Source organism: Gouania willdenowi, chromosome 4, assembly GCF_900634775.1.
Source record: "Gouania willdenowi chromosome 4, fGouWil2.1, whole genome shotgun sequence".
NCBI classification, from domain to species: Eukaryota; Metazoa; Chordata; class Actinopteri; order Blenniiformes; family Gobiesocidae; genus Gouania; species Gouania willdenowi.
The window spans coordinates 8,046,846-8,073,030 of record NC_041047.1 but is presented as its reverse complement, the minus strand read 5'-3'; the positions used below and the strand labels follow the sequence as shown (position 1 = coordinate 8,073,030).

At 37.5% G+C, this 26,185-nt stretch overlaps 1 protein-coding gene across 1 annotated transcript; it reads left to right on the top strand.

Moving 5' to 3' along the window:
* Nucleotides 1–230: 230 nt before the first annotated feature.
* LOC114462520 (G-protein-signaling modulator 2-like) lies at nt 231–26,106 on the top strand. The gene is made up of 15 exons (XM_028445420.1): nt 231–347; nt 12,046–12,267; nt 12,426–12,561; nt 13,583–13,722; nt 14,944–15,067; nt 15,182–15,297; nt 18,191–18,346; nt 18,940–19,048; nt 19,777–19,930; nt 20,028–20,125; nt 20,970–21,155; nt 21,322–21,481; nt 22,957–23,142; nt 23,234–23,349; nt 25,347–26,106. The coding sequence occupies exons 1-15, from the start codon at nt 340–342 to the stop codon at nt 25,509–25,511; spliced, it is 2,076 nt and encodes a 691-aa protein (XP_028301221.1). The 5' UTR covers nt 231–339; the 3' UTR covers nt 25,512–26,106.
* The last annotated feature ends 79 nt before the right edge of the window (nt 26,107–26,185 follow it).

Here is a 26,185-nt window from a genome sequence, read left to right as displayed (position 1 = left end):
ACATTTTATTTCATAATGTCCTTTTCCACAATGGCGTTTTTATTTCATAATGTCGCTTTTCAGCAGAATGACTTGGTTTATGGGCTTCCATACATAAAAACTAGACCAATGTCTCATTTTGTAGTTTTAAAAAAAACTATACCCTCTTATACTTCCGTATACGTCATGTTTTGACGCCTTTGTTCGCTGATTTGATTGGTCGTTGGGGCGCTGATGCAGAGCTTTCCGAGGTTTCCTGAAGGCAGCAGCAGAGGAATCCTCAGTAAAGAAACAGAGGCTTAAAGGAGGAGCGGTTACCAAACTTTCTCTTCCCTGGATTTAAAGGCGTCTTTTCTTCAGATGAACGGGTGAGTGATAAATAACAACAAGGTGAAGGGCGTAAACTACTACTTAACCAGACTCCTGCTTGTGTGTAAATATAAAAAAAAAACTTTAAAACCACTGTTAAAAGTACATAAAAAGTTTCGCTGGTGCTCGGTACTTCTTGGTCATGTAGTAAAAACATTCGGTAACAGCGAAAGGTGGAAAATAAATACTGTGTTTTTACCTTAAAGCTTGTTTCCCCTTTTTCTTTTTTCCGCCAAATCGTCTGATTTAAATATCCTCAGTTGATGTTTTTTCTCGACACTTACACAGGGAACATGTGACAGCTTGTTCACATCAAACTGACTCATTTCAGCTTTGGTGTGAAGTGTCATGAGTTTTCTGTCATCATCAGACTGAATGGAAAATACCTGGATTACAAGAGAATTATGTCATTATTAAGAGTCACTCTTTTGAATACGTTATTGTTTAAGAAAAAAAAATTGGAAGAAAGTGGAGGAGGGGAGAACTCTAATGTGCATTTAATTAAAATGAATTAAACAAAATTAATCAAGGAATACAAATATATATTTATATTGTAAACCAGGACTAATGGAATCAATCAAACTGTCATTCTAATATATCCACTATAGAAATGTGTACTAAAGTAAGCTCATAGCAAACTTTAGAAGTAATCTTCCAACTCTTTCTAAATAAAAGCCTAAAAAAATTAAGTTTTCGCACCATTTGAAAGAAAATAAGTTTCGTTCTTAAAAAGAAGACATTAGTTGTTTTGTTTTTTTTTGTGCAATATTTTTCAATATTAACCAATATATATGGAGTCTTATTCAATTTTAATTTTTCAATAAACTTTTCCTGTCACTTCAGTGTTTAAATTTGAATAATCTCTAATAAAATTTCAAATTGCGATTCCATTCTATGTTCTATTTGACTATTTGTAATTTCAGTCACAATACCAATTTTACTTAAATATAGAAGAGTTTCTCAGAGATCTAATGCTGTAAATAGTAAAAACTAACTCTAAGTTGGTGCATTATTAAAAATAGTATTGTTTACATTAAGAATTAAGCCTACAGCACTGTATTATGCACAGTAGAAAAACACTAACTTAAACTTGGTGGTGACTGGTGGCCAGCAAAGACATTAAATGTGATTCAGATGATTTGACTTGTCATCTTAGTCATGTGCTCATGTTGTGCAGTGACGTCACTAGGGCGGGTCAGGCCAATAGCAATACATTGTGCATAAAAACTTAAGTATGAGTGTTGGATCATGTGTGTCAACAGAATATTCTGTGGATTTAGAAAGTGGTTTCAAGGATCCAAGTGACACAAAGTGGGGAAATGGTACCAATTATTTCCATTCAGGCTGTTTGTAAACTCCAGAGACACTAAGTATTGCACAAGGAATCATGATGCAATCGTAAAATTCCATGCAGTCAGCTGGAGAGCTGTGGGTGAAAAGACTTCAGTGAATGAATGAGTTGACGGGGTGAAAAAGCCTAAACAGGGAGGAAAACATGACGAAGCTAAAACTCTGCCTGTGAACCCTAGAGGAATGGGTGGTGTAGATGGAACTCTATCATAAGCTTCTATTTTGGGGAAGTTTTTATTTCCTCCCCATCCCCCTGCTTTGTTTTAAGGGTGTGGGCACATAATCACTACTGTAAAGACAGTGAACCCAGCATTGCATATAATGAGCCCTGGGGTGTGCAAATTCAGCAAAAAAAACAAAAAAAAAAAACAAACCTCACCCTTCTCATTATACACTAGATAACCCAACACTTTCCACTAAACGTTTTCAGTAGAACCTGCACGTTTATTACACATTGCAAACTTCAGCAAATAAAGCTGCTGGAGACAATTATTTGTTATCAGATACAGACACAGTCTAGGCCTCATGGATCAATAAATCAAAAATGAAAAAAATGAACGAGAATGCTGAAATTGCCACTCGAAAGTTTGTTTTGATCTCAACTGTAAACGGCATTGGAAATGGCATACTATGCACTACAAACTCAATGAATATATACTGTCTACTATAAGTATGGTTAGGAGTATTAGTATGGTGACCGTTCCCACTGAAGTATATTTCCAAGTTTCCCAAGATGCATTTGGAACATACAACGACAAAAACCTGAATCACATTGAGGCTAAATATCTTTGTTGAATCTCCACCTTTGAAAGTTCTGAAAACATTTTAAGTGAGAAAGTGACCAAGTAGAATATCAACATGTGGTCATGTGATCCATAAAACTAGTTGAAAACGCATTTCATGCCGACATTTTGGAGGTTTTCAGGGACTCGCCATTGTGCTACTGACAAAACTTGCTGTCAACTTCAAAACAAGAGTCCTATTTACAAAAGTGTTAAAAACTAATGGAAGACGAGAAGAGATGCTTTTGTTTTGAAAAGGGGATGTTTGACTTTTAGCTTGAAGCCGGTCCCAGGACGATTTTACATTCCGTTCGCAATGCATCATGGGATGGTTAAGTTTGACTAGTGTGCCCACCGTTCATACTGAGGAATACTCATTTTGACGTCAGACTTAGTATGAGATGAGTAATACGTTAGTATGCAATTTCCAACACAGCCATTGTCTGAAAAGTTTCACTGGAGTCCTGTTAAGCACAGCAAATTTATTTGTATTGCACTTTTCATACACAAGGCTATTTCAATGTGCTTTACATGATTAAAAAGTGCAATAGAAAACTGTTTAAAAATCAACAGGAACATTAAAATCATCAGTAAAAACATAAAATTAACAATAATATGATTAAAAATCTCCCTCCCTATCCATTTTCTTCTAGTTTGTTCCTGTTATTCCCTGTGATATTACTTCACTTTTCAGGACATTTAATTTGAGATTTGGACCTTTCTGTTTAGCCCCAAAATAAGCATCTGTCACAACTTTCAGTGAAAATGCTAGAAATGTGTTGGGAAGTCACTGTTGTAGAGATTTTTTGTGGGCAAACACAATAAATCATAGTAAGAATGAAGGAAATATACTTTCATGTATCTGTGCAAAAAACTTCTTCGACAATGTCAATGAAACGGAGTGCTTACAGTGGGGATTGAGTGGCAGTTTCAGTTTTTTACATCTTTCTTTTCAAGCAAATGATCTTTAATTCATTGATCTATGAGGCCTAGAAATAAAAATATATACAGTCATGGCCAAAGATATTGTCACCTCTGTCAAATAATGCATCACTTCTCCCAGAAAATTGTTGAAATTACAATGTTAAGACAAAGCTCTGTAGAGTTCTGAAGTGACCAGCAATGAGTCCAGATCCAAATCCCATGGAACACCTGTGGAGAGATCTCAAAACAGCAGTTGGGACAAGGCACCCTTCAAATCTAAGGGACCTGGAGCAGTTAGCAAGAGAAGAGTGGTCCAAAATTCCAGTAGAGGTGTAAGAAACTCATTGATGGTTACAGAAAGTGATTGATTTCAGTTATTTTTTCCAAAGGGTGTGCTACCAAATATTAAGTTGAGGGTGCCAATAATTTTGTCCAGTCCATTTTTTTTCCCGTGTAGAATCATATCAAATTTAGCTTTTTTTTTCTCTGCTTTTTTGTGTTGTTCCAATGCAAACAAAATAAATAAACATGTGAATACCAATGCATTTATAACTTCAACAATTTTCTGGGAGAAGTGTTGTATTATCTGACCTGGCACATCTTTTCACTTTGTGCACTTATCCTGCTTACGCTGTATTTCTTACACACACAGTATATCAAACATGATCAAAAACTAATTCAGGGAAACAAGCTATTTTGGGTCAACAGAAGTTTGTGATATAAAAATGGGGTCACGATCCAAAAGCGGTTGGGAACCAGTGATTTATGGAACTAATCCTAAATGATCATCCCACGCAGCTTGAAATGTGCAGTTCCTTTTAACAAACAATGAAGTCCCCAGCTGCTGCTGCAGAATTAATGTGTGTGATGAAATCAGTGTAATTAAGCTATAAAGCGTTGCTGATTCAAGTGCATTCCCATCTGTCTGCTCTGAAATGTATACTGTACATGACTGAATACGTTTGTTTTTGCTAATGAAGTTTATGGTTCTGAGCTCACGACGGCGGATGTTTACTTTCACTGCTCAGCTCGGGTTTCAGGTAGAGAGGTGGGTAAGGTTAAGGGTAGTGTGACTAAGCAGTCTGTAGTCTTTACGTGATGAAGTTCACGTGCTGAGGGTGGATTTATTTTTTTCAATTTAATTGATTTTTTTAAAATCAGGCTTGAGTTTAGCAGCTAAGAGTTGCTGCTATAATGTGGTTCATGCTTTTGTTGCTCACCTGACAGTCATGTATGGCAGCATTTCACTGCAATGTGAGCTTGACCTGGAGCTTTTATTTCATGTGCGTCAAAGGTAGGATGTTACAGTACAATATTTAGAAACAATTCTATGTTATGGTGTAAATTATGAAAAGATGAACCTGTATTTAAAATTTTGCATAACGCTAACCTCTGGGGTTGTAATAGTGTTTTCAAACATAGCTTTTCTGTCACATGATGCCTTATTGGCAAACTGATGAGTATTGGCTGCAGGGGGTCCTCACTCTCATTAAACACAATGTAAATATTTCATGGTGGGACTGCAACGGATGTGCACTTCTCAAATATGTTACTACTTCTTTTGAGTGTCATTTCACTTTCTAAGCGTGAATATGCATTATATTTACAGTATATATATATATATATATACTGTAAATATAATGTATTATATATATATATATATATATATATATATATACATAGGCTTTTTTAAAGGTGTTTTTGAGGCAGTCGTTGCATCATTCTTTTGTCATTTTAAACACAACAAGCAAGCCCACGCAAGTCGGCGAGCTATTTGCATATTTCTCTGGAATAAATTCCTGACTCTTAGCTCACTATACAATCATGTCACTCAGACTTATTTAAACGTAGTTGCTAAACAGGTTTCTTTTTCAAGCAACAGTTTTTTTTTTTTAAACCTCAGGAAGCTGTAGCATCTTGTCTAAAAGCTATAAAAACACAAAAAAAACACACACACACCATGCTTCAGCAATTCTCTTATGTCTGCTCCTCAATAGCCTTGAAATATCAGCATCAATCAATCAATCAATCAATCTTTTATTTGTATAGTGCCAAATCATAACCAATGGTATATCAAGACACTTTACAGTAGAGCAGTCTTAAGGACGGACTCTTCATTTTATGGATACACACATATGCATATATACGTGTATGCACATACATATGTATCCCACACCCAACATGAATTCATCATGGCGGCAAGGAAAACCTTCTGCTAAGCAGCAGGAACCTTGTGTGGATCCCATTCCTATGATGAACAGCCATCCACGTTATGCTGTGTTGGGTGTGTGCAGAGGAAAGGGTGGAGACAGAGCCGCTGAGACTCTGTCACTCCACACTAAGGATCCCACGGACCTGCAAGACAAAAGCCAGAAGGAGTACAGGAGCAAACACACAAGGGAAGAAGCAGACATAGAGGGAGTGTTCGAGAGAGGAATGGGACCCTCTCCGGTCCCTCTGTAACCTAAATGACCTCTCTCTTAATGCCCTCTCCAACCTCTCTCCAACCGAGCATGCCAGACCCCCCCCACCGGCAGTCTATGCCCATTGCATCTTAACTATGAGCTATGAGCTGGTTCCTAACTAAAAGCTTTACCAAAGATGCTAACACTAGGTTAATGCTAACGTTAGCTTAATGTTAGGCTTATGCTAATGCTAGGCAATGTTAATGCTAACCAATGCTAATGTTAATGCTAGTTAATGTCAATGTTAATGCAAATGTTAGCTAATGCTAACTAATGCTAAGCTAATGCAGTGCGACACGGGCCAGCACCTGCATCCTCTCTTGCATTTTCTTCATGAAATGCAAATATTCTATTAATCTTTAATTCTTTTTCTGTCTGCGTTAACCCTCCTACACCGTTTGACCGATTTTAACAGTTAAGATATCAAACTGTTCACAAAGTTTCCGAGATTTATGCTTGTACTCGTATAATTTGTAAGTTTTAAACTTTTTGAGTAAATTCACCTTTTTTTTTATTTTTTTGTTCTCAACCAATTTTGACCAATCTACTACTTTCAACCCATTTCAACTTTTTAACTTTTTGCAACCCATTTCACTTTTTTTCCAGAACTTTTTCAAACCATTTCAACTTTTCATAAAGTCTTATTTCTTCATTTTGGAATAAATGTAAAACGGCTGAACCAAATTTAAAGTGGCCAATGGCCGTCATTCAAAAAAAGCAACATTTTAAGTCAACATAAAATTGTTTTGGATAATCCTTTTGGCATGTTGAAGGAGGAAGCGAACAAATAACATTTTCAATGTATAAAATAAAAGGTTTGTCAAAATGTACAATTCTTTTTAAAATAAAATAAAAAAACACATTCTCAGCCTCTAAGTATAGCTACATTTATGAACTCTAAAACAGTGCATTGCCAAATGTGCCATGTGGGTAACAGAAACCTCAGCCTGAACCCTAGAAAGTGGTAAAATAACCAACATTCAATGCTGTTTTGGCACCATGCATTACGTTTAATCTGGTTGGTCGGCTCCGATATGATTATTGTTCTCTGGTAATTTAATTTTTTGTAGTTTCACATTGTCTGTTGATCATTTTAAAACAAAAAAAGAATCTACTCACTAACAGTTGGGTGTAGAAATGTAACAAATTACTTCTTTTAAAACGAACTCAAGTACAAGTAAAATTACTGATTTAGAAATACACTCAAAAAAAGTACAAGTACCCATAAAAGCAACTCAATTACAGTTATGTGCCTACTTGTAGTCCATTATTTTCATCTCTGCCTGTTGGTGCCTGTGTGTGATACGTCACGTGTGTCTCTCTCGCTGCATTTCAGACGATTAAAGCTGCTGATCCTGATTTCTGTCTGAGTGCTGGTCTGAGTGACTAACTTCACATGCTCTTTATTGAAGTGTAATGTGTGCATGTATAATTCAGGAAACATCTAGATGATATCATTCATAGAACACGGATGCATATAGTCACACATCAAGGTTGAATGGGGCTGCAACATGAAAAGTAGCTGAACTCCGTAATCTGCTCATCGTATTACTTTTAGAGTTGGAGTCGGTCTGGCTTTTAACATATAGTAAAACACTCATTTGTGAGTATGAACTTATAAAGGAAAATTTTTTGTGAATTTAGAAAGTAGTGAAGAATGATCGCTGAAGATTTTCAACTTGTGCCAGGGCAGCTTCTGCAGAGCAGCTCTAATGCCTATACCATTCTGGAGTTTATTGGTGAAGGTCGTTTTGGAAGATTGGCTAAGTGCCAGGTATATGGCAGCAACAAATGAGTGGCTGTGAAGATCCCGAAGCAAGAGACTGAGCAGGACGTAAAACAAGAGCTGTCCATTGGAGGCCATCGGCCGACTGAATGCAGACCAAGTACATGTGGTCAAATTGTATTAGAGATGTCAGCACTGTGGCCACACCTGTTTGGTTTTTGAGATGCTGGACATTGAATTATCTCAACAATGTCTGAAGGAAGGTTCACTGGATGTAAATTCTATCCGCTTCATTGCAAAACAGCTGTAGGAGAAATTATAGGCTCTACAATATCTTGGAATCATGCATACTGATATCAAGCCTGACAATGTCATGCTGGTCAACATGGATGACCTTCCTTACCAAGTTAAACTGATAGACTTTGGAAGGACTTTACACTGCTATAACGCCAGACTCGGGGGCATGCATCAGCCATTGGGTACTGGGCCCCAGAGGCTATACTTGGACCTCCTTACAATGAGGCCATTGATATGTGGGGATTAGGCTGTTTGCTGGCATTTCTCTATCTCAGGTTTCCCCTCTTTCCTGATCATTGTAAACATCCAATTTTGAGGTGCATGGTGGAGATCCTGGGCATGCCATCAGATCACCAGCTCCGGAAACATTGGTTCAGCGAGGAGATGTATATATGTAGCTTAAGATGGAGGCTGCTGACACAAAAAGAATACTCAATTATGCATAGAATAGAAGCTCAGAACTGGGCCAAAAATCAAATTAATTTCAAATCACTGGATGACCTGGTCTATTTCTATGACAAAGTGGGACGTGCAGAAATGGATGATTGGAAGGCTTTGGAACTGGAACTGGAAACTCAACTAAAGCTAACTAAGCTAAGCTAACCCACCGACACAGAAGACTGGGCTAAGCGCTAACGCTAACCTCTTCATTAAAAGGAATAGACCAAATAAAAAAAGCCACTGATTTGTTTATGTAAGATTCAACACTTGTATGGATAATATAATAATATAAGGATAAAAGCTAACATATCACACGTCATGTGAAATAAATGTTAGCATAAAACGAATAGCACTATTTATCCATCACAACATCACAATATTTTGTAATTATATTTCACGTGTTCACAAGACAAAGCTGGCCCCATTAGACAGTAATGTAATTACTGTGATTATTACATTAAAATATCCTGAATGATTAAATCGTCAGCTTGATCTGGTTTATTTATAGATAGAGATATTTATCAACCCTAACTTTATGTAACTCATTATCAGATGTAAAATAAAGAATTCAGCAACAGTAAAAACACTTTTGGAGTTATTTTTGCTTTTTATGGGCTTTTTTTGTTGTAGAAAATAGTTTTATTTTAAGTGAGGAAATAAATGAAGTGCATACAAAAACACTAACAGAGTGACCCACATGCATAAATATATTCCTGCATATGCATAACAACTGTGCTATTATGGAAACAAGACTGGTGTTATGGACCCCACTTGAATGTTGATATTTACCAAAATATATTTACATTGAACAAAGCATCACAAATAGATGCATAGTGGCTTGTCCTGCACAAAGGAGAGATTTTTTTGGGACCACATCACACATTTCAATGGGATTTTTGCTGTTAAACTGGTGGCTGAGAGTGTAGCAGAGTGGCTAACGTCACTCTTGCGACCTAATTTGTAAATCATCTGAAGCATATAAAATGTCAAATTGATAACAGTAGTTGACTCTATTAACCCTATTTAGCATGTTTGGTATGATTTCAGGAAGTTTCATATCTAGGGATGGGTACCGTATCCACCTGTTACCTATTCACATAAAATCAAACGGTACCATGTTTCAGTACCTAAACGCATCCTTGTGACTGTAAGGAGTAGAAGAAACTTGGTTCTTTGAATCAAAAAGTGGTAACCGAGAGACGCTGACTCCTCTTCTAGAGCCGTAGACACCTCTGTTTTCAACCTATGTGAAATACTCACAATTTAGAGCCCTGTCAAATAGAACTGCTTTTTAATTTGTGCATTATTTAAAAAAAATAAAAAAAGTTTATCATTATTATTGCACAAAATAGATATGGTAAATTGGAATATTTTGAGATTTTTTTATTTGCCATTTGTTAACACACAAAAGTACCGAAAATTGTAACCAGTGAGTACCGATACCGATTCACATGTCCCAAGTATCGGTTCAAATGTGAACGTTAACCATCCCTATTCATATCCAGTAAGCCTATGTAGAGCTCGTACAGTGTTTTGGTTTAAAACAAGTGTTTCCAATTTGCTTACAGTCACTTTGTTATTACTGTGGTGGTTTTATTGATCACAACTGCTATAACTGCACATTTCTTACTCAAAAACCTTACGTTGGTAGTGTCTTCTTCTCCCTCGAGGGTGCACTGTTATGAATTCTTTATCAGGCTGGGGGACTTGGTAGCTGAGTTCCTGAAAATAGGATTGAATGTGCTATTAAATGGATTCCTGCCTTTTTAACTTTTTTATTTTAGCCTTTAGAAAAAAAAAAAGGTCATATTTCCTAGAGGCCAGCGGTGGTACCTCTGCCCATCCAAGCTACATGGCACCCAATGAGGAGAGTTGAGCAAATAGCCTTAAGGTTCACGGTATCTGGACTAATTGAAAGTGACACACACCATCAGGAGGCTTAGATCTACAGCCTTCTCGTGGCTAAGTGACTGAGAGCCACAACAATAACGGAAACCTAGCAGCATAGCTGATCACAATCACTATTATTTCCGCTTTGTGACAACTTAATGTTAATTCAGTTTACTGTAAACAACGGCTTTCTCACTCTTGGTTCATGAGCGCACTGGTCCCTGTTAAAGCTGATGGGATTAAACCCTGTTTGATTTGCTGTTAGTGCTACAAGCTAACAGGTAGATCTAGAGGGCTTTCTTTTGGACCTTGTGGCTTCACGCGTTATGTGTATGTACATGAAGAAAGGCGAGGTGCGTTTGCTCCAGAAAGTGATCAAGAAGCTTAAAATGTCCATCCTGACAAACTGCCTTGAATGCATAAAAACGAGACCAGACAACAGGTATGTGAGCTTCAAACGGACAAAGTAGATCTAAAACATGCTAATCTAGACACAGGAAGGAAATGTGGCATGTTGTGGGGCATAGTCCTTAGTCCAAAGCTAGTGTAATGTTTAGCTTAAGGATATATTAGCTGGTCAAAGGACTTAGCATTCTTATTGCACTTCATCCTGAAGAAAGCTTTCAGATGTCAAGCTTGGAATGTTTTTTTTTCTGTCCTTTACACTAAGATGTTATTATGTAGTCACACAAGTGTGTAAAAGAAACTGTAAATTAAGGAAACTTCAGGCCAACAGACATACATTTTGGACATATAAACATATTTGAAAAACCTGGGCTTATAAATAGACTCTAATAAAAATAATTTGTCTCAAAACTATTCAACAAGAATATAGGGTGACCACATTTGACTTTCAAAAAAGAGGACACTTGAGCCGACCTCGGCATACTCAAAGTACTCGTTGTTTTCTTTAATCTACCTTCTAACAGTAAGTTGTTATTGTCCATAAGGTTTAAAGTTCATTTCTCCCTTATTTAACAAAAACTTAAAAAAAAATGACTTAAGTCAATCACTTTTATTATGCATTAGAACAATCTGTCCTGGAAAAATCTCATATAAACCTTAAAATCTCTCAATCATTGAAACAATGAGAAACATCTCCTAGCAATAAAAATGTACCATAACTTCCTACATTCTAAGTTTTTCCAAATGTCTCCTGTGTTTTCCCTTTCTGAACCTCCATGGAGGTTTTATCATCTAGGTGAATCTCCTTGCTAATTTTCTTTTTCAATAAATCCACCGGTATTTGGTCTCTTTCAATCCATCTTGGACTTTAGTCGCTCTTCTCTTTTCCTCGTGTGTAACGATTTCGTCAAAACAAAGCAGCAACTTTAATGATTCCATCACGTGTGAGTAAAATTACCGTTATTACTATGATAAATGGCTGCATTCTTCGGTATATCGTCCTACCGCCTGTTTGAAAATGATGCACATTAGACCAAAATCTGCTCCGTTAAGAACAACAGGACTCAAGGAATTGTCTTTGTTCGCTGTCCAGTGCTTAAACCTGAACTGACCTAAAAGTTTTGTGAGAAAAGAAATATCCACAGTTTCCCTGTGTGTGTCATTGCATAAATGAGGTCAGGTTGGAAAAACTAATACAAATCATGGTACAATATGTAAGGCCTCTGATTTTTCTGTGATTTTGAAAATGGTCCAAAGAACGGAATTGAATCTTTTTCCTTTGCTGGAAAGAAAATGGAAATGTATAACATGACACGGAAATTGTTAAATCCTAGAAAAGAATGTTGAACATTTTGAATCAGAAAATCAGGGGTCCTAAATGTGTCATTTGTTTGATGATTTGCTGCTTCGTCCACAGGATGGAGTCGTCGTGTTTGGACCTGGCTCTGGAGGGCGAGCGGCTCTGCAAGGCGGGAAACTATCGCGCGGGTGTATCTTTCTTCGAGTCGGCCATCCAGGTAGGAACGGAGGACCTCCAGATCCTCAGTGCCATCTACAGCCAGCTGGGAAACGCTTATTTTCACCTGCAAGACTACAACAAAGCCTTGGAGTATCATCGGCATGACCTCACACTCACCAGGTGAATATTTTCATTCACCGTAATTAAACATCTAAAGCTCTGCTGTAAACAGGCTTTCTCCCTTCTGGGCTTTAAGACTAATAAACTTAATGAGTCTTGAACCCCCAATTGTCTGCTCTGGAGGTTCTTTAATGCTCGTTCCCCTATTGTTGTCTCAGAACTATCGGTGATGAGGTTGGTGAGGCCAAAGCCAGTGGAAACCTGGGAAACACATTAAAGCTGCTGGGTCGATACAGTGAAGCTGTGGTTTGCTGCCAAAGACATTTGGAAATCACCAGAGCCATATACGACAAGGTTAGATTTGCTGTTCCTCTTTTACTTTCTTTTACAGGAGGAAAAATAAAAGTCCAGCAAATTAAAAAGTGGAGTGTCGCCAGATTTGTTCAAGAAACTAAGAATATGTTTTGAACAATTTGAGCCAATTTTTGCTTAATTTGACCCTTTTTCTACAACTACACCAAACTTACCATATTTTAATGTATTTTCATCACTTTTTCTTTCCGTATTTTTGCTTCTATTAATGCTTTTTTGCTTCATTACTCCCATTTCTGCCACTTCTCCATCAAATTTCAACATTTTTTCTGCACATTTTTCCACTTTTGAGACATTCCCTACTTATAAAAAATCTTTCCACCACTTTTCCCACCTATATCCCATATGTTGACCCATTATTGTCACTTTTAACCTCTTTTAACCATATTTCATGCTTGTTTTTGCCAATTTAACCACATTCACAAGTTTAAACTAATTGTTCCTACTTTTTAAATTACATTACACAAATCCACCCTCACCCCCACCATTTCTGCCACTTTTCAGCCAATATTGACACTTTAAACCTTTATTACTTTCAAACCAATTTCTGTGGATTTTAAAACCCCTTTTCACCACCTTTTCCCACATTTTTTTTTTTAATCACTTTTAACTACTTTTATTTCTGATTAAAACATGGATTTACATCTTTAAGATGAATATATACTATGGTGCAAATAATAATAAACTTAATGGATAACAGTGGATATTATACAGATCAACAAATAAATGTGGTTATCATAAATTCATAGAACAATGGACCATTATTTGTGCTGACTTTATGGTCTATGGCACCTTTATTTTGGCAGTTGCAGGCTAAAAAGTTTGAGAACAACTGGTTTAGAGAACATAGGCTAAAATCATGTAATATTCAGTTTTACTTCATTCCCCGTGGGATGTTTTGTCAGTCTGCACGCTAACAAGGAAGCACGAAGTTGGTGTATTTTGGAGTATGTAATAACAGCTCTGGTCACGTTGGTTTCCGTCTGCTGTGTGTGTGCTGTAGGTTGGGCAGGCTCGAGCGCTGTATAATTTTGGAAATGTTTACCACGCCAAGGCGAAGGGCATCTGTTGGAGTGGAGTGGAGCCAGGAGATTTTCCAGAGGAGGCACGGATCGCCCTGAGGAAGGCGGCACACTACTACGAGTGAGTTGAGTGAGTCAGTTCATCCCAAAGTGTTCTGTTGTTGGAAAACTACAGGAGATGGGTTTTTTTGTTTAAAAGATTATTCTAGTCAATCTCTCACGTGCTCAAGATGAATGATCGTGTGTGCTGGACTTAAAGATTTAAATTAAAACTGACATATTCATTGTTCAAACTGTTATTTGTTTTCAATACATCCTGTAAAGTTTCTGAAGACGTTTCAATCATTCACTGTTGGACTTTTCAAAATAAGGTTCAACTGTTGATCCATTACTGCAAACATGGGCAATAGATGGCCCGGGGGGCTCCCGATGCACAAACAGACTCCAAAAACAACAACAAAAACAGAGACCGAAAAGACATAAAATGAGAGAAAAATGAACACACAAAACAGCACAAACACGCATCCATCCATTTACTGAGCCGCAAGCTCCTTTTCAGGGTTGCAGAGACACAAATACACAAAATAACAAGAAAGACACACAAAATAAGAATAGAAACACACAGAATAAGAGACAAATTTAGTTAATGTTACCAAGAACAGACAACTAAAATACATAAAATAACACCAGAAACACATAAACAACAACAAAAATACACAGAATGACAGAAAAATGTACTAAATTATAACAAAAGCACAAAAACAACAAGAAAAATAAACAAAAGCACACAAAATGAGGGGAAAAAAAGCTAAAATACATTAACAACACAAAAGGAAAGAAAAATAACACTGGAAAAACACATGACGACAACAAAACACACAAAATGAGAAACACGATATCCAGAACACACAACCAACACCAAAAATACCCAAAATGACAGTAACATCACACACACGACAAGAAAAATATACATAAATTACAATAATAATGTTCAGATTGGTCATTATTCTAAATGCTGACTTGATCTCTCATAATGTGGCCCTCAAATCAAACAATTCTATTTTTGCGGCCCCCCCTTGTGATCAAAGTTGCCCAATTTTGCATTATATAACCGTACATATAACTGTACTATATGGGTTCATACCCATTTAGTTTCCTTTGTCATATTTAAAAACTTTTCCCAACTGTTGTGAAGAAAAAAATCAGTCTTAAAAGCATCAGTTTGATAATCGACATTCTATGAAAAAGTGTTTAAGTTGAAGTAACAGAAGTGAATGAAAATAAGCTTTTGTGCCAATACTTATGCAACGTGTAATTAAACACCCTTATTTCCTTTAAACAGAGCTAACCTGGCCCTGGTAAAGGAGATCGGGGATCACGCAGGCCTGGGTCGAACCTATGGAAACTTGGGGAACACCTATTATCTTCTGGGGGATTTTGAAGCCGCAGTCGTTGCACACGAACAGGTAGGAGACAAAAAAACAGCCTCGCTTCAGTACTTTCATATTTAGACTGTCCTTCATCCTAATACTGCTTTGAAAAACTCCAAAACGGACCATATTGTTTCACTTGTTTGGCAGCGGCTTCTCATTGCCAAAGAATTCGGAGATCGGTCGGCTGAAAGACGGGCCCACTGCAACCTTGGCAACGCACACATCTTCCTGGGCCAATTTGAAGTAGCAGCTGGTCATTATAAGTGAGTCATTCTGAGGTGGAGGAGGACGTTTTACATTCTCTCATCAACACTTTTAGGGGTGGATTCACTGAAGGTTTAGTGTATTAGTATTAGTTTAGGTATTAAAATGTGTGCAAACGTCACTCCACGTACTGATAAGGGGTACAAACCCCAGGGAATCAAGACTGCGCGTCACAATGTGCCCACAATTCATTTAGTGTGTTTCCCTCTGAAACATGGGAGGAGGAAATGTAAATAAATTAATGCAGTGGGCGCAATGTAATTCATCAAATCTGGAACTGTTTTCCTTGACTGTTTTCTGCGCCTTAAATAGTACGACCCACATTCAGGTGCAAACTCACACACAGAGATCATCACTGCAATGTTGATGCAAAACACAGTGGAGATGGCAAAAAAATGCTCCATTTAACCTTTCTTGTGTAAGACAATATTTTAAATAAAACGATAGTCAATATTAACAGCCACTGAAAGAAAATGCAGAGTAGAGTGTTTGTGAGGAAGAGACGCTCCAGTGAGCTCCTGTGTCTTTGTCTCCATGTTTTGACCGTCAAACTCTCGTGTTGCGTTGATGCAAGGAGAGTCAGGCCCGAATCAGCTGAACAGCTGCGTAATTTATGCAGCGATGGAACAATGTTCACATCTGAGTGTGTGGTGATCAGTGGGCGTGCACTGTAGCTGTTCCCATTCAACGTTCTTGAAGCCAAAATACAGTGCTAGGGGTGCTTCCATCTTGCAAATTTGATGTAATTTGGAGCCAGAGTCTGCGCAGTACGGTCCGGTGGGAGGAGCCCTGGTAACACGTCCCGCCCATTCAGCGCACTGGAAATTCTACCATCTTGTTCAGATGATCAGATCATAGAAGTTACTACTAGTACTAGTAGCTCAAAAAAGATGAAAAAACTGAACGAAAAAGTTTGATGGCGTCTCACCTTTCCTTCACGACGTAACTGCTTATGCTATTCACAACGACTGCTACGCAAGACCCGAGGCTGTCAATCATTGTAATATATGACGTCAATTCCCATTTTCCAACCTCAAATAACTTATTTAGAACAAACTTCACAGAAAAATGAGCACTTGAACACAATGTATATGATAATAACTAATGATCACAGCAAAGGTTTATGACCTATACTGCAGCCAGTCCGCAGGGGGAGTGTGTCCATTCTTTTTACAGTCTATGGTGGTGACACAGCGCTGCTCAGGAGTTCAGACCAGCTGGATGATGTTTCCCATGGACTGATAAGTGCAAAGTTACAGGAACTGACGGAGCAGCCACCTTAAATTAGGGGGGGAAAATAACATTAGGTTTTAAAGTTTATTAAACAACATTTTGTTTTGTTTATTTTGTTTTCTACATTATTAGATGTTTGTGCAGCAGACAGAGAAGTCCACCTGTGTCCAATTTCACTTCTTCAAATGTAATTTTGTGCTTCTGAGCACTCACCTCTCCACGTTAAATGAGCAAAATGTTCATTTAAAAAGAGCGGTCTCAACCACGTCTATACGTGCACCAATAAGTGTCGCAATGTTAGTGAATTCTCCACAGCAGGTGAAGAAACAACATCACCAAAGGATTTAGGGAAGCTCCTGGTTTATTACCCTTTATTTCAGATCTTAGTGAATCCGTCCCTTTAGACACTTATTTGGACACAGAATGAGGGTGAATACAGTACAGTTATAGGAATACTTGTGGAAAGCAATGCTTGAAGTGTGAACCAGGGTTTGGGTCAATTATACTTGTAATTGCTAATTAATTACATTATAATTGTAATTTTGTGATTGATAGTTAATTACAATTTCAACTCTTTCAACGTTTGACCAATTTGGACATTTAAGATATCAAAACATGTCAAAAATTCAACACAGGGGTTCTTGTACTTATGTGATTTGTAAGTTTTCGCAATTTTTTTTTTTTATAAAATTGTTTGTGTTGAAAAAATTCCCCATTCATTTTGATTGGGAATTGCAGCGTTTTGAGATTTAACGGCTTCAACTTTTAACTTCAGCTGTTCAGCCGTTCTTCAACGCAGTTCAACCATTCAAAATTTAAAATATTCAGCTGTCTGGTGACTAATGCTAGGCTAATGATAATGCTAGGCTAATTAGGTTAATGCTAGACGAATACTAATGCTAGGTTAATGATAATGTTAGGCTAATTCTAGCTGTTATTGTTAGGTTAATGCTAGGCAAATGCTAGGCTAATTCTAGGCTAATTCTATTGTTATTATTATTGTTAGGTTAATGCTAGGCGAATACTAATGCTAGGCTAATGCTAGGCTAATTCTATTGTTATTATTATTGTTAGGTTAATGCTAGGCGAATATTAATGCTAGGCTAATGCTAGGCTAATTCTATTGTTATTATTATTGTTAGGTTAATGCTAGGCGAATAATGCCATAGTGCACCATCGGCCCTTCCGACCACCACCACTCACTCTCACTCGACATGAAGTGCCTTGCCCAAGGACACAATGACAGATAACAGTGGAGCGACTGTCCCCCACTGTGGCACCTGGAATTCCCAGTGGTCTCCATCCAACTACTATCCAGGCCCAGACCTGCTTAGCTTCAGAGATCTAACGAGATCGGGCAATGACGGTACGGTCACAATTAAAGGTGGAATTGTAATTTAAAAATGTAATTGACCCCAACCTTGGTGCGAACACATTCTTATTTATTAACACCAAGAATAAATTAACTGATTCCCACTTTCCAACATCTTATTGTCACTTTTTGGTAGCAAACCAATGAAGTGGAACCAATTCAAATTAAAAGCACTCGAAGCATTAGTTTAAAAGGAAAGAAAGAGAGAACAAAGGGAAAAGAAAGCAGCCGCTATCTCTCATCGCCACATTCTTTAAAGTGTTTCCTTTCGTGTGTTGTGCCCTCAGGAGGACTCTGCAGCTGGCCAGGCTGTTAAAGGACCGAGCAGTGGAGGCTCAGGCCTGTTACAGTCTGGGCAACACCTACACGCTCCTGCAGGACTTTGAGAGAGCCATTGATTATCACCTCAAACATTTGGTCATCGCCCAGGACCTCAACGACCGGTATGCTGTGGCAGCACATTTCCTCACTCACCGCTCTCTGGCCAAACTGTGTTTAAAATGCACGCGGCAGCGTTGGCTCGTTCAATGTGGGGAGGGGCGGGGCTTTAAACAGTGGTGGGGGGGATTAGCTGAATAGTGTCAGTGTTACCAGTGCTTATCGTGCACAAAAGGCAGAGAAACTCTCTGGGAAGTAGCAATTACAGGATTTAATGGATGAGTGTAGATGTGCAAACTCACACACACACAAACACGCCCTTAACTCGAGCAAAGTTACAGTGTGTGTGATTGCTTTTAAGCTTTAAAGGAGAAATTCAATAAGTGCCATCTATTCGCTCATCTTTCAATTCACTGTGTTATGGCTTAGCTCTGTTTTATTGTCTTTGGAAAACGCATATAAAAGCTATAAAAATAATCAGTGAGATTGTTCTCTGAATCCTGTGATCATCAGAAACATCTGTGTTGGAATAAGAGCTACAAACAAACACCACAAATGAAAAACTGTAGATTAAAGATGTAGTTTAGGCTCAATTCTGGATCAGGCTGTTGTGACGGTAAAGTTGCTCAGCCTGTTTCACTTTGTGTCCGCCCTGCAGCGTCGGTGAAGGAAGAGCGTACTGGAGTCTAGGAAATGCCCACACTGCCCTGGGGAGTCATGAGCAGGCCATGTACTTTGCGGAGAAACATCTGGAAATAGCCAAAGAGGTGTGTGTGTGCATGTGTGTGTGTGTGTGCAGCGTGTGTAAACTGCCCTATTCCTCCAAGCTTGATTAGTAGGTCAAACACTGTCCTCTGCTGGCTGGATAAGGACACACACCTTGATTCTCACATTAAAGAGTACCTGTAGTGGAAATGTACAGTATATAACAACAAATGTGTTTAATGTATTACCAATAAACACAATATGTGCAACTTTTTTAAATTAAAAGGTATTTTTAGAACAATTTTATACCATAGTTTTAGACCTGAATATCATGGCCAATTTCCTGAATCGATTAGATTTTTATTACTAAGGTCTTGAATTGATTAATTACGATTCAATTTCGATTCAGTGTTGATTTTTCTAATTTTACATGGATATTAATTAGATGGTTCCAAACTTCTAACTTAAGTTGGGGTGTCTCACCAAGCGGAGCTTTGTCTGCTGTTTGCGCATTAGTCGACGTTGCTAACACCAGACGATAGTGCCAGACTACTGTGGTTAGAAGAAAAGAAAAAAAAAAATCGGTCAATCGATTTTGTAAAATTTCAATGAAATCGATTCAAGATTGATTAAATCGATTTTTTTTTTAACTCAGCTCTACAGAGTTTATGCCCAAAGGTATAAAATTGTTCTAAAAAGTGTGTTTTTTATTTTTTCAAAAGTAAACATATGTTTATTATTGGTAATTACATTGTTATACATTGTTTAAACTTTAGTGTTGTTTTTGCAGACTGGAGATAAAAGTGGAGAAGTCACTGCCAGGATGAATCTATCTGACCTGCGTCTCGTTGTTGGTTTAAAGTCCAACTCCAGCTTTTTCCGCAACATCAACCCCAACAGCTCCGCTCTGGGTGTAACATACCAGGGCTTCCCCAACCTGTCAGGTCTGCTGCACACTTCACTAATAGATGTCCTGATCATTTTTGCTTCATCGTCAGTGAGGTTTAAATGCCGCAAACTGGAATTTGTTTGTTATTTCAGGGGCGTCGTCTCCATCTGCAAACAGAAGGAGTGCAGAGAACCTGGAGAGGAATTCAAGTTCGGAAAAAAGCCAAAGTGAAGGTTCTCCTGCACATCCAGTACGTACAAAACCTCACTGCCCGGGCCCCCAAAAAGTGGATGCACAAAAAGACTCCCAAAAACATACAAAATGACAGAAAAATACACAAGATGGCCATACAAATACAAAAAAAACGAGTTGGAAAATGTACAAAATGACAACAACGACCAAAAAGAGACTGGAAACATATTAAATGAAGGAAAAATGAACACACAAAACAACATAAACACACATCCATCTATTTACCGACCCGCTGGCTCCTTTTCAATGTCGTAGGGACACAACATGAGAGAAATAACTGACTCAATGATACCAAGCACACACGATAAACAACAAAAATACACAAAATAACACCAGCAACTCACAAAAGCACAACATAATTTATGAAATGATAACAAGAATGCATACACATAAGACAGAAACACATTTAAAAAGTAAGATACAAGTATTCAAAATAACACCAGAATCACACAAAAAACTACAAAAATACACAGAATGACAGAATAATTTACTAAACGACAGGAAAAACACACAAAATAAGATAAAAGCATTTAAACTAACATCAGAAACACACAAAACGACAACAAAAATACACAGAATGACAGAAATATTTACTAAATGATAACAAGAACACAAAACGACTAGAAAAACACACAAAATGAGAACAAAAACACAAAATGAGGAAAAAAAAATGCTGAATTATATCAAGAAAATTGTTAAAGTGATGCTATTATACTTAATTATTTGTATTTATAAGTGTTTTTCATGTGACAAATTCTTTTAAGTGATGCCACTGTGCACGTGCCTGATTGTTTGACTGTCTGCATGTATTTACTGTATTTAAACGGCCTTTCCCGTACAAGGACTGGGAGGAGGAGGTTTTTCCTGGATCTTCCAAAAGCAACACATTAAAGGCCTCGACCAAACTTTTCCTCTTCCATCGGCTGAAAAGCAGAAAGTCTAAAAACAACAAGTCATCTGCTAAAGAAGAGCACGAAGACTCCACAGAAAACACAGATCCTGAGCTGGATGTTCCGGCTTCTCCAAAGGTACGACGACAAAAAATATCAGCAGTAAAATATAAAAAATAAACCATGTGACACTCACTGAACGAGTCCTCCACGTGAAAGTTTCATTCCTACTTTGTTTCCCTTTTTTTCCTAAAATGTTCTTTTTGTGTAATTTCCGGCTCGTCTCCGTTTCTCCAAACCACAGACAGGATCCCGAGACACAATTGGGGAGGACGGCTTTTTCGACCTCCTGTCTCGTTTCCAGGGCAACAGGATGGACGACCAAAGGTGTACACTGGATGGCCACGGCCATTTCCCCACCCTCCCCTCCCCCTCCTCATCCTCACCTGTAGCTGAAAGTCAATGTGAGTGTTAGCGTTAGCATCAAGATCAACATCAGCATTCACACCATTTGCTCCAAATTAACTTTGTGTAGACGGTGAAGTCGGCTTTGTTTAACCCAGATATGGTGTGAATGCTGCATGTCGGTAAATGTTTCCCCGTTTGGTTCAGTTTTTCAGTTTATTTTCCAATATGTAATGAAAAATTACAGGAATTGCATTTATTATAGAGGCACAAATGATGTTTTTGTTATTAAAAAAATTAAGCTTATTTAATCCCACCCCTTTTTTTTTAGTAAATCAAGCTTTTCCACTACCGTACTTTCTACACTCCCAGAAACAAAATTATATTGCATTCAATTGTTGCAAAAAAAGGTAACTAGAAAAAATTGCAAAGCCACAACAATGTAAGTAGAAATGCGAAAAACAATGTGTGTTGTTAATTAGCAATGAACACAAGTTTGCACACATTACCAAAAGCTTAGATATTTGTAGGCAGTTCTCACAGAGAATGAATAGCATTACGTTGATGCTAAGCATTCCCACTAAAATGATCATTTTAAGAAAAAGGAAGATTGTAGCAACATTTTAATATACAAACTGTAGCTGTAGCTGCAGGATTAAAGCTTTAACAGCAGTTTTCCCTCGAAGTTCATGAGCAGCAGCTGTTACACTCTAAAAGACCTCATCAAGCACTCTAAGGCTTGCAAAAGGAGCCTAATTAAACCCTTAAATTACATTAAAAGTAAGAGAGTTAGCATTTTACAAGTTAAATAATCATCATTGTCATTTTAACATTTGAAACTTTGAATGGTGTAACTCGGTTAAGATTTTCATGCAGCATAACGGGGGTCAATTTGAAAATTAATTTAAATGTATTTTGTCAGAGTTTGATCTATGTACAATGTACATAGATATGTAGATTAGAAATTGGACAACATTTTGGTGCTAAGATTCAGTCTCTGAGTTTAAATGCTTCACGTTCACCCAATTGTAAAAAGAGAAATAATAAGGCAAAAAGAATGAAGGTATGAAGATAATAAATAAATGAATAAAAAGCACCATATTATCTCCTGTGTTGATAAAGATGAGCCCAAACCCTGATTTCAGTCCTGATCCCAGAAGCTTTAGTTTGAATGGAACTGGCAGAATGAAGAACAGCCTATAGTTTCTGTGACGGCAAAGGAACAATTAACACATCTTTTCTGATTTAAAGTGATCACATGAGTTGCTTCTTATTTCTTAGTTTTGGGAGTTTCAGAAAGAAAGCAAACATGTGCTTGTTATTTAAGTTTGTATTTTGGTGGTAACTTTATATTTCCTCTCCACTGTGTATCTGACATTTCTTAACAACCATTTATCACATATTTAAATCACACTTTAAAACGTTACTTTAAATAAATAAATGAATAGATAAATGATGTAGGAGTCAAAGCTACAACACACGGTTCCATCCTCTGTCCTCCTTGTCTAACTTTGTCCTCGTTTCCCGTCCTCAGCATTTTTGGAACCAGAAACTCCATTACAGGATCCTGGTCATTTCCTGGAGCTACTGGCCAGCTCCCAGGCCCGACGTCTGGACGACCAGCGAGTCAGCCTCAGCCATTTTCCTGGCTTACGTCTCAGCACCTCCAACCCGCCGCTTACACCCTCCACCTCAAGCACAGATCAAGCCCCGTCACAAGGTGAGAAGTCCTACCACACTGCACACACTCAGGGCTTTTTATGTTCTCTACTCAAAGTTTTGACAAAGTTTAGTTTTTTTTTTTTTTACAGCCCCCACCTCCAGCACCGATGTGCCTCACACACCCTCCCTGTACGCGTGCCTCGAGGCCAGCACTGAGCAGCCTGAGGGGGACGATGTGTTCTTTGACATGCTGGTGAAGTGCCAGGTGAGAGAGCAGCAGGGCAGGAAATGTTTTCAATACTTACAATTATTGACCTTGTGTCAAGCCATTGGACTTTTACACATCTGTGCTAGCGATAAAGCAACGTGTAGCATGTTTGTTTGAATACTGAAACTTGGGTTTAATATTTTCATTGACGTGTAAATAAGAAGAAACAAGACACTATTCATTTTAGGGGTAAGTATTGGCAAGGATGTTACAATACAATACGTATCATGATACTTGGGTCGCGATACGATACGATTCTACCCAGTTTATATCAAAAATAAACGTAGAGATGAAAAATCAAGTTGCTGCATATGTTCATCAGAAGATATTGATCATTCACAGGGCAAATTGAGTCAAAACTATTTGCTTCAAAACATCCTATTTATTATTTATTATTAGTGTTTTTGCACATTTTCACTGAAAAAAAAAAAAATTCCAGTGTTACACACTGCCATCATAAAATCAAAAAAAAAAAAAAAAAAATCAAGTGCATCACGTAACCATCGCAACACATTGAAAGCATTGCAACCACTGAAATATTGCAGAAATACACAAAAATATTGATAAAAAAAAATATATATATATATTTATTTATTTTTTATCAAAAAAGAAAATCTATTTTTTAAAGAAAAAAACAATATAAAATCGACACCCAAAAAAATCGCGATATATCGTGAAAATTGATTTTTTTTCACACCCCTTATTCATTTAGATGTGAATATTTGGAGAAAAGCAAGAGCGAAAGGGTTCCATTTAAGGGTGTTACGATTCCTCCATTAGATCGATGAATCGATTTATATTTCTACGATCCAACTACATCGTTCTGTGCTCGGCTAGTTGGCCTTCCAGATGACATTAATCGATCTAAAATTGTTTAAGAATGTGCAGCATCACATGTAGCGTTAGCTCGTTAGCATTAGCTCTGGTGAAGCCTCATCATGACTATCGAGTTTAAAAGAAAAAGTATCAGATTCAACCACTGGTCATTTAACTTAAACAGATCTTGGTTAGACTTCATTTTTTATATTAATATTGTATTATTTTCTTTTTGAAACAACAAAGCAGAGGAGTCAGGTAAACTTAATATGTATTTTTATTGAAAATGAGAGCAGAAATTAACATCCTGTTTATTTAAACTGAGGTGTTGGTTGAACTTTATTCAAATAACATGTGAATACATTTTCCAGTAAATGTTGTTTATGAGGTGTCCCGATTCATTATTGATATCGGATATTGGTTCGATATCAGCCAGAAAAGGAATATTGGATTTTATCGGACTGCCTCTAAAATCTCTGATATAAGCGCTCCGATAGGTTTTTGTTGTTTTTGTCCCCGCCCTCAGTTGTTTGTAGTAAAAAATAACTGAAGTGAACTTGAATTGAAGACTAATGTTCTCTGTTTAAGTAACATCACTTGATCAAGCCTTTTCTAACATTCCACACAATACAAAATAAGTAATATAAGTATGTATGATTTGTGCCGATATTGTATCTAATCGATATCAATATCGGCCAGTACTCAAGGCTGCAATATCGGTATCATATCGGAAGTGAAAAAAAATTGGGACATCCCTAGCTGTCCCAGGATTTGAGGTCTTTAAATCACAGTCGAAGTGGTTGAATTATTATTTTTGCAAAAAAATTACTGAATCGATTTCAAGTCACTGAATCGATTTCAAATTGAATCTGAATTGAATCGGCAACAACGAATCGTGATTTGAATCGAATCGTTGCTAATACGAATCGTTACACCCCAGTTACATTGTTGCAAATAAATCTGTTAACAGTTGCCATTTATTGTAGAATTTGTTCGAGTTACCTCTTTTCGAATATATTTAATTTTGAATTATTAATTAAACTTGTTTTTCGTGTCAGTTTTTGTTGTTTTACAGAACCTTTTTATGCTGAACATTTCCCCCATTCCACCATTTTGAATATTTGAAAGAATGCGTTTGCTCCCAGTGCTTCATAGTTCCACCATGTGAACTGTTTCAGGGTTCCAGACTCAACGACCAAAGATGTGCAGCTCCGTCGTCCACAAAGGGACCCACTGTTCCAGACGAGGACTTCTTCAGCCTCATCCTGCGTTCCCAGTCGAACAGGATGGAGGAGCAGAGAGTCCCGCCTCCGCCTGTTCTGGCCCAGTCCAAACCAGACTGAGGAGCAGCGAGAGCAATCTCATCTCATCTCACACCCAATGAAGTAAACAAGACTCGACAATGTTGTTGTTTTTTTTTTTAATGAATACAAACTGTGTACGGTTGGGAGGTGCATCATCTCTGGACATATTTGATCTCAATGCTGAACGCATCTTTATTATCAGGGTTTGGTTGATGATGTTTGTTGGACGGGAAGGATTCCTGATCCCTACATCAGCTGTAAGTCCATGGGGGAATTCTCCTTTTTTTTTGGTGGTGGGGAGGGAAAAAAAGACATTATGAGCCAAAAGTTTAGAAATGAAGAAGAGTGGAATTGTGTCTCATTCCCCTGTTGGACCAACGCTCGCAAAGTATGAAGACATTTTGGTTTCACGTAAGAATGCACCACGTTACATCTGAGACGGAACATTATTACTAGGATTAGGGCCATTGGATTAAAAAAACAAAAACAGATCCAGTAGAAGAAAAAATAACTATCCAGGATCCGGAAAAAAAATAAAATCACAGTTGTAGAACACTTTTAAAATCATGTGGTTAGTTATTTTTTGTCTGTTATTTTTTAGTCAATCTTTTTTTTCTCTTGATTTTTTTTTTTTATGGGGTTTTTTTTTGGCTAGATTATTATTATTTAATGAATCTTTCTTAGTCTTGATTTTCTTTTTTTTTTTTTTTATT